The sequence below is a fragment of the Brassica napus genome, chromosome C7, assembly GCF_020379485.1.
Source record: "Brassica napus cultivar Da-Ae chromosome C7, Da-Ae, whole genome shotgun sequence".
In the NCBI taxonomy this organism is placed as follows: Eukaryota; Viridiplantae; Streptophyta; class Magnoliopsida; order Brassicales; family Brassicaceae; genus Brassica; species Brassica napus.
The window spans coordinates 38,942,610-38,958,666 of NC_063450.1; the positions used below are offsets into that span (position 1 = coordinate 38,942,610).

At 38.6% G+C, this 16,057-nt stretch overlaps 3 protein-coding genes across 4 annotated transcripts; 1 reads left to right on the plus strand and 2 right to left on the minus strand.

Moving 5' to 3' along the window:
• Window positions 1-581: 581 nt before the first annotated feature.
• LOC106410230 (alpha-mannosidase At3g26720) lies at window positions 582-7,115 on the plus strand. 2 transcript variants are annotated; one of them, XM_013850716.3, is made up of 29 exons: window positions 584-900; window positions 997-1,080; window positions 1,157-1,245; window positions 1,322-1,496; window positions 1,620-1,739; window positions 1,829-1,912; window positions 1,989-2,060; window positions 2,130-2,243; window positions 2,354-2,454; window positions 2,537-2,630; window positions 2,716-2,883; window positions 2,982-3,071; window positions 3,322-3,387; window positions 3,483-3,539; window positions 3,660-3,879; window positions 4,053-4,186; window positions 4,282-4,344; window positions 4,426-4,485; window positions 4,557-4,634; window positions 4,737-4,784; window positions 4,869-4,988; window positions 5,057-5,122; window positions 5,214-5,326; window positions 5,413-5,497; window positions 5,646-5,756; window positions 5,838-5,933; window positions 6,016-6,063; window positions 6,507-6,575; window positions 6,666-7,115. In XM_013850716.3, exons 1-29 carry the CDS (start codon window positions 688-690, stop codon window positions 6,894-6,896), a joined length of 3,069 nt encoding a protein of 1,022 aa, XP_013706170.2. In that variant the 5' UTR covers window positions 584-687; the 3' UTR covers window positions 6,897-7,115. The 2 variants fall into 2 exon arrangements, with proteins under 2 accessions (XP_048618034.1, XP_013706170.2); XM_048762077.1 differs by having other exon boundaries at window positions 582-900; window positions 4,282-4,485.
• Window positions 7,116-7,936: 821 nt separating this feature from the next.
• LOC106410988 (transcription factor ICE1) lies at window positions 7,937-10,343 on the minus strand. Its single transcript, XM_013851640.3, has 5 exons — window positions 10,188-10,343; window positions 8,908-9,948; window positions 8,585-8,809; window positions 8,338-8,508; window positions 7,937-8,227 (listed from the first exon to the last, which is right to left on the minus strand). Exons 2-5 carry the CDS (start codon window positions 9,925-9,927, stop codon window positions 8,144-8,146), a joined length of 1,500 nt encoding a protein of 499 aa, XP_013707094.1. The 5' UTR covers window positions 9,928-9,948; window positions 10,188-10,343; the 3' UTR covers window positions 7,937-8,143.
• A 3,547-nt stretch (window positions 10,344-13,890) lies between these two features.
• On the minus strand, window positions 13,891-15,527 carry LOC106408140. The gene has a single exon (XM_022706770.2). The coding sequence runs from the start codon at window positions 15,498-15,500 to the stop codon at window positions 14,016-14,018; it is 1,485 nt and encodes a 494-aa protein (XP_022562491.2). The 5' UTR covers window positions 15,501-15,527; the 3' UTR covers window positions 13,891-14,015.
• Between the last annotated feature and the right edge of the window lie 530 nt (window positions 15,528-16,057).

Here is a 16,057-nt window from a genome sequence, read left to right on the forward strand (position 1 = left end):
GATGAAAAAAGAGTTTTTGTTTCTTAGTTAGAGTATAATTCTACGCATACGCAAGTAATATTTCAAATAAAATAACACTAACAATTCTAGATGCCCTTTTTCAAAAAAGAAAAAACACTAACAATTCTACGTGAGTTATATTTCGAATAATGTTTTTGGTTTACAACAAATCATTCAGAGAAATGGGCTTTTATTGATTTGGATTAGGCTCAGCGTAACTCAGCCCACGAGAAATCAACGGGTCCCATCTCTCCTCTAATTTGTATTTTGGTATTTCCCCTTAACTTCGATTATATTGGTAACAGAAAATCATCAGCAAGACAGCAATCATTCGCTTAGGCTGGCGCAATAATTCAATTTCTTATCTTAGCAATTCAATGGACCATTGTTATCACTTCTCCCACAAGCAACTCTTCAGTATCCTAATTAACACATTACTGAATTAGACTTTTATTATTTCTTAAAAACGTGCTTTTAATTGTCTCTTATTGGTGAGGAAGTGGATAAAGTCTATCTCTATTTTTAATTATTAACAAAATAAAAATTAAATTAAATTATCTAAAGAGGACAACGTCACTATCGATTCTTCACGCGCGTCTCTCTCTTCTTCGTCCTCTACAAAAACACTCGTCTCTGTACATTGATCTTCACGCTCATCTCCCTCTCTCTCTGAGCTCTCACGCGTCCATGGCGGTCAAATGTTTCCACTCCTTTGCTCTCCATCTGCTTCTGGCGACGATCGTGATCGGCGTCGTCAACTCCGAGTACATAGAGTACAACACAGCACCGAGAATCGTCACTGAGAAAATCAATGTTCACTTGGTTCCTCACTCCCACGACGACGTTGGGTGGCTCAAGACCGTTGACCAGTACTACGTCGGCGCCAATAACTCCATTCGGGTACTCTTCTTCACTCTCTTATCTATGGAAGTAGAAGAATAAGAATTGGATTCTGCGAATTTAGGGTTTGGTTTTGTTGTGGATTTGATTGAACAGGGAGCTTGTGTTGAGAATGTAATCGAATCTGTCATCGCTTCGTTGCTGGACGATCAAAATAGAAAGTTCATCTATGTTGAGATGGTAAGATTCTCTAATATAGATTAGATTTTTTTTTTTGTTTGCTGATAGAATTAGCTATGGTTGAGTGTTGTCTCAGGCGTTCTTTCAAAGATGGTGGAGGCAACAAAGCAATGCCAAGAAGGTTAAGGTTAAGAAGCTTGTTGACTCTGGTCAACTTGAGTTCATGTGCGTTTTCTTTGATCTCACCTTTTTTGTTTTATTTTTAGTGTCTTGTATGTATCTTGATATGTGGTTATTGCAGAAATGGTGGAATGTGTATGCACGATGAGGCGACTCCGCATTATATTGACATGATTGATCAGACAACGCTAGGCCATCAGTTTATCAAAAGTGAGTTTGGTCAGGTTCCTAGAGTCGGTTGGCAAATCGATCCTTTTGGACATTCTGCAGCACAGGCTTACTTGCTTGGTGCGGAGGTATGATTTGTTCATCATTTGGTTACTTTCACTTCACAGAGAAACAAAATGAGTGTACGTGAATGATAAGCATGTATTAGCTCAAGTTAATTTGATTGGACAACCCTTTGGTTTCTTCTACAGTTAGGCTTTGACTCGCTGTTTTTCGCTAGAATTGACTACCAGGATCGTGCAAAGAGATTAAGAGAGAAGACACTTGAGGTTATTTGGCAAGGTTCCAAGTCCCTTGGCTCATCTTCACAGGTCAAAACTGTTAGAGATCACATTATAGTTCTGTTGTTTGCATAAATTTAGCTGGCTTTGTCTCATTGCTATTTTCATTTTGCTTGTAGATATTCACCGGAATATTCCCAAGACATTATGACCCACCTGATGGTTTCACATTTGAGATAAATGATGTCTCACCTCCTATCCAGGTAAAAGCAATCGAACCTGATGTTCTGTGTTTTAACTTTGCTTGAACGTGCACTTGATAAAGGATCTTGAATATAGGATGATCCTAGCCTTTTTGACTACAATGTTCAAGAGCGCGTCAACGACTTTGTAGCTGCAGCCCTTGCACAGGTAAATATCATATCTTTTTTTCCCCTTGAAAACAGCAAAAATGTTTTTACTTGGATTTCTCTTGTCAAGGTCAATGTAACCAGGACAAATCATATCATGTGGTTGATGGGAACTGACTTCCGGTACCAGTATGCATATTCATGGTACAGACAGATGGACAAGTTTATTCATTATGTTAACAAGGTACACTGGCTTTTATACTACTAGGAAATTCGTTTCAGTTGGAATTAACTAATTTCAAAGGTACAAAATAGATACCAATCTTTTATTCCCTTGTCGTTTGCGCAATCCAGGATGGGCGTCTCAATGTTCTGTATTCGACACCATCTATCTACACCGATGCAAAATATGCTGCAAACGAGTCGTGGCCCCTTAAGACTGACGATTTCTTCCCGTGAGTTGATAGCTTCCGGTTGAACTCTCTAAATGTTCAAATGCGTGTTGATTGTATAAAATACTACATGTACTTGTGGCAGGTATGCGGACAAACCTAATGCATACTGGACAGGGTACTTTACGAGCAGGCCAGCCTTTAAAAGATATGTGCGCGATTTAAGCGGCTACTATCTGGTATGGCTTAATAATTTTATAAAAGTTCATAGATTTGTGGTTTCTTTTAGCTTCATTCTTACTGACCATGTTTGTTTTTAAACAGGCAGCTCGACAATTGGAATTCTTGAGAGGTAGGAGCAGTTCAGGACCAACAACTGATATGTTAGCTGATGCTTTGGCAATTGCGCAACACCATGATGCAGTTAGTGGTACACAAAGGCAGCATGTGGCTGCAGATTATGCTCTTAGACTCTCAATGGGTTACCTGCAGGTGTTTTTTTTGTTAGCTGGCAACTCTTGTGTTTTCTGGGCAACCATTTTCTCTTGTATGTTCAGTTGTTTAAGAATTTTGTTTATGATCCTTACTAGGCCGAGAAGTTGGTTGCCTCTTCCCTTTCGTTTTTATCAGCATCAAAATCAAGTCCTGATAAGAAGAATCCCGACACAAAATTTCAGCAGGTAATGTGCTTGTTTAGAGTTCTTCTAGGATTCCAATAATATTATGGCCGAGCTAGAAGAGTTAAGAAGACTTTGAGATCAATTTTATCATCTTTTCTTTTCTTCAAAAGATGCCTTTACTTCAGGCAAATAAATGTTTAGTAAGCCGCTTTATAGCATTTTTCATGAACACTTTAATGACTTAAGTTCCAAAGACGTACTGTATTCTAATGGGTTAAGCTGATTCCTGTCTTGTGTATCATATTGGCAGTGTCCCTTGCTTAATATTAGTTACTGTCCAGCATCTGAAGCTCGTTTGTCCAGCGGCAAAAGCCTGGTAAGTCTGCCAAGGTGATGTACTTTCAGTATATAAAGTCTTGAACCTCTTGGTTAGTTGTTGTATCTTTTGTTTACATTAATCTCTCCTTGTAGGTGGTTGTTGTTTACAATTCTCTAGGATGGAAACGGGAGGAAGTTGTCCGAGTTCCTGTAAGTACTTTGCATTCTCCTTGGTTGATCAGTGAAGCTCTCACTTTATCATTGGTTATTGTCCAATATTATGTGCCACTCATTCCGGCATTACCTAGTGTATGTGATAACTTCTACTAGGTGTCGTCTGAAAATGTTATCGTGAAAGATGCATCTGGGAAAGAAGTCGTGTCGCAGATTCTACCTCTTTCAGACATCACATTGAGAATAAGAAAGGAGTATGTCAAAGCATATCTTGGAAGATCACCAAAGGACACTGCAAAACATGTGCTTGCATTTATAGCTTCAGTACCACCTCTTGGGTTCAGCTCGTATGTCATCTCAGACACTGGACGAACAGGTTAGCTATGTCCCAGAATATGTACTATTGTGAAGAAAATTTGGTTGTGAATGATAGGATCTTTAAACAAAACTTCATGTATTCTGGCTCTACTAGTCATGACAATTGGTTCTCACTGGTTCCAACAGTCATTTTATACTTATTTGCATCTTTTTTTTCTAATTTGATTTAAGGGCGTGGACTATCTGCGTCATATGTTACTTCTGGAAGCTTGAATCAAGATGTAGAAGTTAGCCAAGGAAATCTGAAGTTGCTCTATTCAGAAGAGGGTGTGAAAATGAGTCGTTATTTAAGTACCAAAAATCAGGTGTGTGTGCCTTTGTTTTTTTAAATCTAGATGTCCCTACATTTCCATTCGAATATGTAGGCATGATCTGATGATGATCTGGGGTAAATTTCAAGGTTACTGCAGAACAAACATATGCTTATTACATTGGAAGCAATGGAACTGACAAGGATCCACAGGTTCAGCTCTGTAAAAGATACAATCTCGTTTACTTTTTTATATTCATATCATGTTTTAAACCGTTTTCGTATACTTATAAGGCTTCTGGAGCTTACGTTTTTCGACCAGATGGTTCACGTCCAATTAAATCTGAAGGACAGGTAAGACTTTTGACTGCCTCTGTAACCTTAATTCCTGACCCTGTGTAAACTAATTGTCTTGCCTGGCTCAGGCTCAGGCTCAGTTGACTGTTGTTCGAGGACCTTTGTTTGATGAAGTGCACCAAGAGTTTAACTCCTGGATATCACAGGTTATTTCTCTTGCAATTATGGATTACCCTCGAACATTTTTAATTATGTTATAGTAACTATAACTGCTTGATCTACCTTGTCATGGGTATGTTCATGTACAGATTACCAGAGTGTACAAGGGAAAAGATCATGCTGAAATTGAGTTCACTGTAGGCCGATCTCTCTCTATCTTCAGTTATCTTCCTTCTAAACTGATGAAGACAATTGTAGTCTTACTATTTCCTGCTTTCCAGGTTGGGCCTATTCCAGCTGATGATGGTAATAGCAAGGAGGTTATCACTAAACTTACAACCACCATGAAGACAAATGGAACATTTTACACAGACTCTAATGGTCGGGACTTCATCAAACGGGTATAGATGCAAACTTGTACCAACCGTAATGTTTTTATTGTGACATACTTCGTTTTAATTTCTTGCAGGTTCGGGACTTCAGAACAGATTGGGACTTGCAAGTCTACCAACCAGTTGCTGGGAACTATTATCCTGTAAGACATCAAATCCATCTGAGATTCCTAATCGTGATATGTCTGCACTATATTATATATGCCTTTTGTCTAACATATTCTTTTCTTCCAGATAAATCTTGGGATATACATGCAAGATAAAACTTCTGAGCTATCGGTGTTGGTGGATCGCGCTGTAGGGGGATCCAGCTTAGAGGACGGTCAGATCGAGTTGATGCTTCATCGGTCTGTCCACTAACTTTATCTATATTACCAAGACAAGCATATGTGGTTTCGCTTGTGTTTCACCTTCTTTTTTCTCATTCGTTCAGGAGAATGCTCCATGATGACATTAGAGGTGTTGGCGAGATTCTTAACGAAACAGTCTGTCTCCCTGATGGATGCAAAGGATTGACGGTAATCTTAAGTTCTCATCTCATCTGTAGTCGTCTATGTGGCAAAGTATCAGCTTTAAGGGAAAATGTGACAGAGTAGGTTTCCAGTAGAACCAGATCTTCTCCCTTTTAGCCTGAATCAATTTGCTTTGCTTTGAGTTGTTTTGCAGATACGAGGGAAGTTTTACATACAGATAGACAAACCTGGAGATGGTGCAAGATGGCGTCGAACATTTGGTCAAGAAATATATTCTCCACTTCTTCTGGCATTCACGGAACAGGTTGCTCTGTAATAGATAAACAATATTTACTCTCCTCACTTCTTTGAGATAGGGAAGTGACATAAGACATTCTGCTTGTAGGAAGGAGATCATTGGATTAATTCACATAAGACGACATTCTCAGCGCTTGAACCGTCATACTCATTACCAAATAACGTCGCATTACTCACCCTCCAGGTTAGTTAGATTCTATATTGCAACTACGCCATAAGTGTTTTTATTTGCTGACTACATAAATGTTTAATCCTAAACCTTTCAGGAGTTGGAAAATGGGGAAGTTCTTTTAAGGCTTGCTCACTTGTTCGAGGTTCTTACTCGTCCTCTATATGCTTTTAGTTGTAGTTGTAGACTTGTAGTGTAACTCTAAGCCTAAGATTCCGATTAGGATAGCAAATAATTAGAGAAATTGGCAAACTTGCATTATGTAGCAGGAAAATAAAAACTAAAGCTTGCAGTGCGCAACGAACTTTTGATTGAATGTAGAACGAACCCGTCACGTCTAGTGTGTATTTTTCACCTATAACCAATTTTGTTTACGCGCTTATACTCCTGAAAAGCTGACTATGCGATTAATCCTCAGTGATATATTATTTCTCCGGACGATTATGTTGGTTTTTGTTAAGATTACATGTATAAAATAAGAAGTATCGATCAATCTACTAATTGGCTCTAGAATCCCATCCGCTTTTACTAATTGTTGACTGATTGTGCTCTGCTTTTTCTGTCGATGTCGTCTTAACCCTTGTCAAGGTTGGGGAGGATAGTGAGTACTCAGTCATGACAAAAGTAGAGCTAAAGAAACTATTCAACAACAAAAAGGTACGCAAAAAGAGACAAGACAACTCATCTCTTATTCGTGTCATTGTGTCCTAACAAAAACAATCTGTTTCTTGTTAATTGCTTGAACAGATAAGCAAAGTGAAAGAGACAAGTCTCACAGGGAACCAAGAGAAAGCGGAAATGGAGAAGAGAAGGCTAATCTGGAAAGTAGAAGGCTCGGCCGGGGAAGAGGTGAAGAGAGGAGAAGCTGTGGACGAGGAAGAGCTGGTGGTTGAGCTTGCTCCGATGGAAATCCGAACCTTCTTAATCAGGTTTGATGATCACAATGAAATGGTTGGTGAAGAGAGAGCAACAACATAGATTTTCAAGTAACACACGTTGTGGTCTTTTTTATAAAGCCTTCACTGGACTCTTAATAAATATGTCCAATGTGGATTAATAAAATATTGCATCACCTCTTTTTCTATTTCATTAGTATGTTTGTGTGTGTGTTGAGTTAAAAGTTGCCATTGAGTAGCTAAAAATGGCATTAACCCATGTTTGATGTGACATATGGTTCAAAACTCCTTTTGCTTTGGATGCGAAACTCTACTAGTAATTAGTAATACTAGTAGTAGTCTGTTAGGGAGAAACGCATTTGGTTAGCAAAGAATATTGATTTTAATTTAATGCTCTGAAGAATCAAGAGATGACATCATGATGAAGAAAGAGTAAGAGCCCTTCTTTTCACTGGAAATTTGAAAAGTTTAAAACCTCAAAAAGGGCAAGACTTTTTGCAGAGAAAACTATCAGAAAAGTACGAAACTGTTTGAATCATCAAAAGAGAACATTAGCAACTGGAGTCACGAGGTCTTCATTAATCATACAAGAGAGTACAGAGAGAGATAGAAATTCATTCAGAGCTCAAACTAAAACCCAAAAAGCTTAGTTTATTTTATTTTTTGAAAGATTCAATTTAGAAGGAGGCCCCACAACTTTACTCTGCATTCATCATCATTCATAACATCCTCTAGGTTCTCGTGACAATCTCTCTCTTCTGTCCCTAACCGCCATTAACTCTGTCTCCTGTCTACCTTTACATTTATGTACGGATACAACGGATATTACAAAGCTTTGATTTTTTGAGCAATTAATGAAAAAGAAAAGACAAAATGGTGGGGGCCTTTTCTTTTGCTCTGCCATCGTCCTTTACCATCTTTTTTTCTCCCTGTTCATTCTTCAAATCTCATTGCGTACTTCTTTCTAACATCATCATCATTACCGATTAAAATTCAAGATCTTATAAACCTCGGACTGCTTTGTCTGTTAAACTCGCATTAGATTCTCTGTCAGAAACTCAAAAGCTAGCTTGACTAATATTTTGCTCTTCTTTGAGAGATAACTCATTAAGATGTCATAAGTGAAAAAAGAAATTATTAATCATAGCTTGAGGAGATGAAACATAATAAAGTTAACATTGCTAAAAAAAAAAGGTTTGAAGTCATGCTTAGTTCAAACAGGTTTAGTAAATAGAAAGAAAACATAGAAGAAAATTGCAGATTTAAAGGGCTTTAGTTTCTTCTAACTCTGCTCCATCAGATGCTTAAGGGACTTGACTCAAGATCAGCTCAGATCATACCAGCGTAGCCCGCTGTATCGAAAAGCACTGCTTTGATTTGATCAGGCAATATCTCCTGTCCTTCTTGGCATTGCTGATATTCACACACACACACACACACAAAAGAAAACATGTTACTACAAAAAAATCTTGAAAAATTCCCAAATATTTGAAGTGAAACGTAGATGTTGTTATAGTTCTCACCTCAGCGCGGAAAACATCCAAGGCAAACCCGTTGAAACAGCTGATCACAGCTTGCTGAACATCCAATCCAAGATTATCCAAGGCCTTCATGGTAGCGAGCAAAAGACCCGGTCTACGACCACAGAACATGTGAATGTTCACTGCTCTTCCTTCCCTTAATCTAACCTCAACCTGTGGATTAACAAAACAATAGTAAATATTTTAACCCAAAGAAAAAAAAACCCATGAAGCTTTGTTTAAGCCTTACTCTTGCTTGCTGGCCTTTAGGGCTTGGCAAAGAAGAGGGGCATAACTCTTCCTTGACACGGCAAGAAAGAGTTTGCGGTGTAGGCGTTAATGGATGGAAGCTTGACGAAGTTGGAGGCAAAGATCCAGCTGGAGTGGACTCAAGTTCGTTGTGAAGATCATTGATCCTTTGTAAAAGCTCCTTAAGATAATCAATTGCATCTCCAAGTATTGATGCTCTATCCATCTGCAAATGACGTTAAACCAAATCTTACCACCACAAGCAACTACATTCATAAACCAATGCTATAATCAGATAAAGAGAGAAGTAATTAATTGTTTTACTTTGCTGATCTTGGGGACAACTGATCTAAGCATGTAAAGCCTATCATTAAGCTTCTTCCTCCTCCTCCTCTCAGCCATCAGATTCTTAGCAGGCATCCCTTTTTTCTTCCCTTTACCTCCTCCATTCTGAACACTCTCAGAAGCTTTACCGCTCTCGTTCAGCTCATCAGACTCATAGTTCAGCCCTGAAACCTCAACTCCAGTCTCATCCATATCTCCATCATCGCTCAGCCTCCTCATCCCCGAGCTCTCCGAGTTCCCCATCTTGCTTCCAGAGCTCTGACGCATGGCTGCACGCTTCTGGAACAGAGTAGGCTGCGCACCAGACGACGCCAACACCTCTAAAGGCTTCAGAACCTTCGGTCTGCTCCCGACAAAACTCGCAGGACTCCCAAACCCTTCCAGCTCCAACGGTGTGAACCCACCTCCACCTCCTCCTCCTCCTCCGCCGCCGCATAAGGGCGGTGTGTTGTTGTTTTCCGGCGGGAGAAGCGACCGGGCAGATAAGAAGTCAGGGACAGAGCTCCCCAACTGCGTCAACGAACCGAACCCCATGGAAACCGGAGCTTGGATTTGGTTAAGGAAACTAGAATCCGACCCGAACTCGAAGGCATTGTCAAAAGGGTTTGCGGAGGAAGGAACGTTGAGGAGACAAGACTTGTTGTTAGCGGCGGCCAAGAACGAAGCTTGAGACGGGTCGAGGCTAAAAGCTTGAGAAGGAGAGCAAGAGGAAGACGAGTCCATGGACTGGTGAAGAAGAAGAAGATTGTCGTTGGGGTTGAAACCAAACCCACCGAGGAATCTGAAGTCTTGCTGGCTCTGCAGCATCTGGAGATCTTGTGGATGTGGTTGGTTACTAGTGAACCAATCACCACCATCTTCAAGCATAGGCTTGTACTGAGCACCGTCTTCTTGATTCCTACCCCACGAAGCTTCCTCGTTCTCCTCCTCCTGAACCCGTTCTCCGCCGCCGCCGCCGCCGCCTAACCATACACCACCGCCGTTTCCGTCGAGAACCATCGTAAAGTTGAGAGCTTTAACCTGAATTTCGCAAAACGAGTGAAGACAATTCTTACAGAGGAGAAGAAAAGTTTGAATTTTTAAGAGAGTGGAGATAAATGAAAAGGGGCATTAAAGTGGAATCACGAGGAATCCATGAGGTGGGCTTTATCAGAAAAAAAAGAAGAAGATTGGATTCTAGAGAGAGAGTGATAGATTCAGAGGTTCAATTTGAAGGAAGAAAAATGCAACTTTTTCTCTTTTTTGCATTCAAGACTTACCTCAGATCTCTCGTGACTTCTTCGTTACCGTCGTCTCACCGTCACTGCTTCATCCTTGTTAGGTTGCTTCTCTCTCTCTCTCTCCCTATGTGTCACTGTCTCTCTGATTATATAGAGACAAACAATGTGCAAACTATACTAATGATGATGATTAGCATCAACTAATGGCGTGAGCTTTATGTACTAATCCATGCAACGCGTGTCTTCCATGCACTTATGTAACGGATGTTATTACTTAATCATTAGCAAATTAATTCAACTAACTCGTTTTATCGTCATTCACTTAAATTTTTTTTTTTTTTTTTGGCTCAACTTCAAATTATCATTAACCAAAGAGGTAGTACATGAATTTTGTAACCACAAATGATTTCAACCACACTTACAAACAAAGTGATCTAGTATCACCTAGAAACACATAGATGGATCTTACGCTACCCAATCGTTTACTTTGTTATAATTCTACCCGGTGAGTACAAACTCTCCTCACGACTCGGGAAAAGTTGCCTCTTAAACCACACCTAAATTTGACCACACTAAGTGAAAGCATTAAGACACAACTAACTAAACCAAATCAAGATTATACGTTTAAAGCTCCAGCTTTAGTCACCAACATGTACGAGTTCAGCTCTTAGACCAAAACATCTTCACCATATGGTGCAAGTCTAGACATGGCCATCGTTGCCGTGCTCAAACGCCTGAAAGACGGAAGCACGTCCGTACTGGTAAACTCGGGCTCGGCGGCAAGCAAACAAACGTAGCTGGAACAGCAATCAGGGCTTCCAATGCCGTGGTCTCTACCACTGTAGATGCCGGAGAGCCACCTTCAATGCTGGGAAGTAGAGCACCACCACGTACCTGCAACAGAAATCATCCGAACGGTTGACAAGTCCGACGGAATGAGGCCTCTGCGACGCGCCGTACTCCGAGAACCAGAGGTCAAGAGCATTTTTCACCGCCAACTCACCGCTCCTCCGTATGGGATACCGTCACACCAGAGGGTAGAGACCAAGCCGGAGAAGGGTTCCCACTGAGCAACGCGCCGCCGCCGTGAAAGGATCGCCAGAGATCTACAAAATGAGAAAATCAGATCTGGCGTCACACTTCACCCTAAAAGCCGACCTTTTCCGATCATTATTCAGAACAAAAAAAACGCGAAATATATACTGATCGACCTGGTCCATTTCACTCGATCGGCGAAGGTCGATTTACAGAATAGATCGATCGATCCCGTGCCGAGGAAAGAATCCCAAATCGATTTTTTTGGTTTTGTATGATTATATCCGGATTGATTCCCACTTGATTTGACCGACCAAGCATGATTTCAACTCTTTAAACTCGATTTCTCTGGGATGAAAATGAATATTCTCAAATATTCTCAAATATTTGAATTTCTAAAAATAGGAATTTGAATTTCTAAAAATAGGACACGCCTCTTCAAGAATGTTCCATCGACAACAACCAATAACACCCCTTTGAATTTGAATTTCTAAAAATATGATATTTTTCTCTCTGATGAAAGTGAATATTCTCAAATCGATTTGTCGCTTTTTTTGTTCCTTTTTCGTTTTTTTTTTAAAATCGATTTTTTAAAAAAATATAAAAGTGAATATTCTCAAATATTTTGTTTCCATATTTTTAGGAACTGATTTCTTATCCGTAGAATACAACTAATATGTAGAAATCAGTTTTTACAGTTTTTTCGAATTATAGTAATGTTTAGAATTTGATTTCTACATGTTTTAGATTTATAGTAAATCTGTAGAAGTCGGTTTCTACATGTTTTAGAATTAGATTAATGTGTAGATTTTGATTTCTAAGAATTTTAGAATGGTAGGTTAAGCGCGGAATGTGTATTCTACATATTTGTAGAATACTCCTATTTACGTAGATCACGTATTCTAAACATTGTAGATTCAATGAAAAAAGTAGATTTCGTTTTCTACTTCGTAGAATGTCATTTCTACTTTTTTTATAACATAATCTGAAATTTATAATTTTAACTTTTTTATAACTGGAAAATATACCATTAAGTTCATATAGGTATTTTAACAAATGTAACTATTTTTCCAATTTTTTTTTGTTTGTAAAACTATTTATTAAAATTATTTTCATAAATATTAAAATGTATTATAGGAAAATATGACACAAAATATAAATTAATCTAAAGGTACATAGTTACTATTTTTTTACTCTAAAAAAACAGTTTTCCCTATTTTTTATTACTATATCTCAACTACAGTTGGACATTTGAAAATTTAGAAACGTCAAAAAAGTCCTAAAATTTAGAAAGCTCTACACAAAGATATGGACCACTTTTCTAGATATAAGGGAAAATTTATCTTTCTACATTATTAATTCATGTTCTAACCAAAATTCTTTCTCTAAATAGAAAACATACAATTATGGAGAACTGGACAAGGGATATTGGTTTCTAAGTTGATTTCCTGACCAATGAAAACATAAATAAGCAAGACAACTGTTGAGAAAACATTGTAAATAAAACAATTCTCATACAAGAACTTATAAAAAAAAATATGGACCACTTTTCTAGATATAAGGGAAAATTTATCGGTGTCAAGAAAAAAAAAGGGAAATTTTATCTTTGATATTATTCATTCATGTTCTAAACCAAATTATTTCTCTAAAAACAAGAATATATATATATACTAGGGTCGGCCCACCCTACGGGCGAGATATTAGTTAATTTGATATTCACTAAATGTTCGAGTTGAAATTTGTTTTAAAATTCAAAAATATGGTTATTTGTTATGTGTTACTTATTAGTATGCGGTGGTATAGTTGTTTTTCGATTATTCTTGTTTTGGTATTGTATCAAATTAACTAATTGTCCAACTCATAATTATAGATGTACAAATGTGGATTTGTGATAAAGTTTGATGACAATACTGTTTTTTCTTTTTAATTCTTATTCATAGTGGAGTGTGCATGTGTCAGAAAGAGGCCTATAACAACTTTTATGTTTTTGCGTATGGATTTTAAATATATATTATTTTGTATAATGCATACTTGCTTTACAACATTTGCTTGTAAACTAAAAAAACTGTTTTCTATATTTTTAAAAGAGAAAATATTTAGTCTATAATATAACATGGACATATGTATTGACTATATATAGAAGTTGAGTGTTATTTTAAAATGACATATGTATAGAGGTTTTTCAACCATTACTTCACTGGCACAAAACATTTATAACTGTAAATATCTTCTTTTAAAAGCAAAACTAATAAAAACGTGTACAACAAATGTATTTTGATATATATTATACGCATCAAGTTATAAAGGTTGGAAACATTGCAAAACTGTTTGGAGCAAAGTTTTTAACTTCACGATCTTCATCTTGACGTCAGTTCAGTGTCGGCCCTGGCCACAAGCAGAAGAAGCATGGGCTTCCAGCCGACACGATAATAAGTATTTTCGCGGCCACATATTTATAAAAAGTGACTTCAGCCTAGTGGTTCCAAGAGAAATTACCAGTGCTAGAGGCGCTGGGTTCGATTACCCCTGACTGCATTCATTTATTTTGGCTCCAAATATAAAATGGGTGGCTTCATGGGAGAGAGGCGAACATTTCAAACATTTCTTTATATATATAGATAGATATTAATAGAAAACATACAATTATGGAGAACTGAACATTGGATATTAGTTTCTAAGTTGATTTCCTTACCAATGAAAACATAAATAAACAAAACAACTGTTAATAAAACATAGTAAAGAAGACAAATCTTTTACAAGAACTTATATCCATGTTCATCAATAAAACATTATAAAGGAAAGAATAAGATAGGTGAAGAAAGATTCATTATATCATAGATGCATAGATGAGACAAGGGAGTCCTGAAGATATGCACACGAAGATGGAAGAAACTTGCTTGCACGTGTAAGTAGCTCTATCAACTCCTCTCCTTGTCCCTTCAAAATGTAAACTTCTTCATCAACCTTCTTCACCAGTGAGCTGTTGCAATCTGAAAACAGAACCTTCACAATCGGACTTAGCTCTGACGTGGAGCCTGCTTCATCTAAGCTCGAGCACAGACCAGTCAAGGACCAAGAGTTCGGATTCAGGATGATAATCTGGAAGAGATGCGATTTGGTGGTTAAGTCTTTTACCAACACATGAAACGATAACTCTTCTTTGGCGCATTCCACTAGCTGATTGGTAAACATTCTCTCCAATGTGTGTCTCCTGAAAACATCAGAGGATTCACCGGTCGCCGGCGATGTGGAGATGTAGCACTTGAAGAGTCTAACTCCACCATCTATGGGTTCATTGTTGCTCCCGCAGCCAGAAGGATAGGCTCCAAGAGGAGATGAGCACTCTGGGCAAGCCAACTCAATCCAACCAACATTCTTGGAGACATTCGATGCCTTTGCCATAAAAACATCCTCAAGAAACCCATCAAGCAGAAACTTCTTATCAAGTGTAAGTCTCTGGTCCAGCTGAAAACCCTCACTAGAGCCATGTGAGTCATGTACACAACATTCAGGAACTGATGATACCTTGTCTCTCGAGTCATCAACCTCACCTCCATTCTCATGGCTCTCACTATCCACTTCACTTCTTACAGAACCAAATTCAACTCCACCAAGATCACAACCCCGACCCGTTCCAACTTTATCAGACAAGACACACTCTACGAGATCATCCTCGCTAAGCAAAACGGTTGTAGCACTAAGCAGACACAACCCACTAGAGCATGCATAAGAGTTAGTGTACTTAACCACCATCTTCTCACTAATCCCACCAAACGAACAACAGCAAGTACCAAACCAGTTATCAGCTGATTCCCGCCAATTAACAGACGGCATCTCCGAGAACTCGTAAAGGGCTCTCTTTGTTAACCTAACTGAGCATTTTCTACAGTGTAGATGAACTCCTCCCATTAAAGTCAGAGTCTTTACATCATAGCCCATCACTAAAGGCGCAGACTTTTCGCCATCTCCAGTCACCAAATCGGAGACTAGAGGATGATCAACGGGGAGTAACAGAGCAAGTCTAACCTCGATGTGATCGTCCAAAGCTCTGAACTTTATCGGAGATTCGGCATCGAGCAACACCCTAGGAACAGGAACACTGAGAGAAACACCATTTTCTCTTCTCTCTGCTTCGGAACCGATCCATGAGACGAGAAGTTGAGATTTTTCGGGGATTATAGAGACACTGAGGTTATTGCAGTGGTTCTTAGGGTTAGTTTCAGAGTCGAAAAGAAACAGACGAAGGTTCGGAGAATGAGACTGAGCTTCCCATGTGTACCGCCATTTCCTCCTCTCTGTTTTAGGGTTTTGCTCCATTGAAGTTGGAACCTTGCTCTGTTTCAAGATTTACCATTATAATTACGGTTATATCAATGGGCTTTAATGAGATTAGCCCATGAAGAATAGTTATTTGGGCTTTACCGGATCAGCTACGCCCATGATGAATCCAAAAATCACGTGAACCCACGTGACAAAAAAAGATACTGAAACACTGTTGTTGGCTGTGATAAAATGAGACAGGTAGGCAGAGTAATAACGCTTGCGTTGTCTGAAGACGGTCTCCTTTTCCATACGCAAGATGACAAAACAAAAGGTGTTTTGATTTTTTTCTTCCACATTTTTAAATTAGTTAGTTACTCAATAATTTCACACTGATTAGTTATCTTAATCTTAATTAAAACCCAGGCATCAGGAGGGAGGGGTTTGAGTTGTGGAGCAAGTAAAGCCTGCAAAACGGTGTCGTTATTGCCTTTATTGTCCCTTGATATCTAGACAAACCTCTCCATTTTAATTACTTACTAATTAAAACATACCCAACCAAAGTTAGTGGCCACTAACATGAACTTTTTTTCTTATTTGAATTCCTTTTTACC

What these genes read in the sequence shown, in the direction of transcription:
- LOC106410230 (XM_048762077.1), top strand. Translation starts at nt 688, where the DNA reads ATGGCGGTCAAATGTTTCCACTCCTTTGCTCTCCATCTGCTTCTGGCG. An exon ending in CCGACACAAAATTTCAGCAG is followed by an intron (nt 3,072 to 3,321) that starts GTAATGTGCTTG and finishes TCATATTGGCAG; the next exon opens with TGTCCCTTGCTTAATATTAG. An exon ending in TTGCTGGGAACTATTATCCT is followed by an intron (nt 5,123 to 5,213) that starts GTAAGACATCAA and finishes CTTTTCTTCCAG; the next exon opens with ATAAATCTTGGGATATACAT.
- LOC106410988 (XM_013851640.3), bottom strand. Translation starts at nt 9,927, where the DNA reads ATGGTTCTCGACGGAAACGGCGGTGGTGTATGGTTAGGCGGCGGCGGC. An exon ending in TTGTCCCCAAGATCAGCAAA is followed by an intron (nt 8,810 to 8,907) that starts GTAAAACAATTA and finishes CGTCATTTGCAG; the next exon opens with ATGGATAGAGCATCAATACT. An exon ending in TGGATGTTTTCCGCGCTGAG is followed by an intron (nt 8,228 to 8,337) that starts GTGAGAACTATA and finishes TGTGAATATCAG; the next exon opens with CAATGCCAAGAAGGACAGGA.
- LOC106408140 (XM_022706770.2), bottom strand. Translation starts at nt 15,500, where the DNA reads ATGGAGCAAAACCCTAAAACAGAGAGGAGGAAATGGCGGTACACATGG.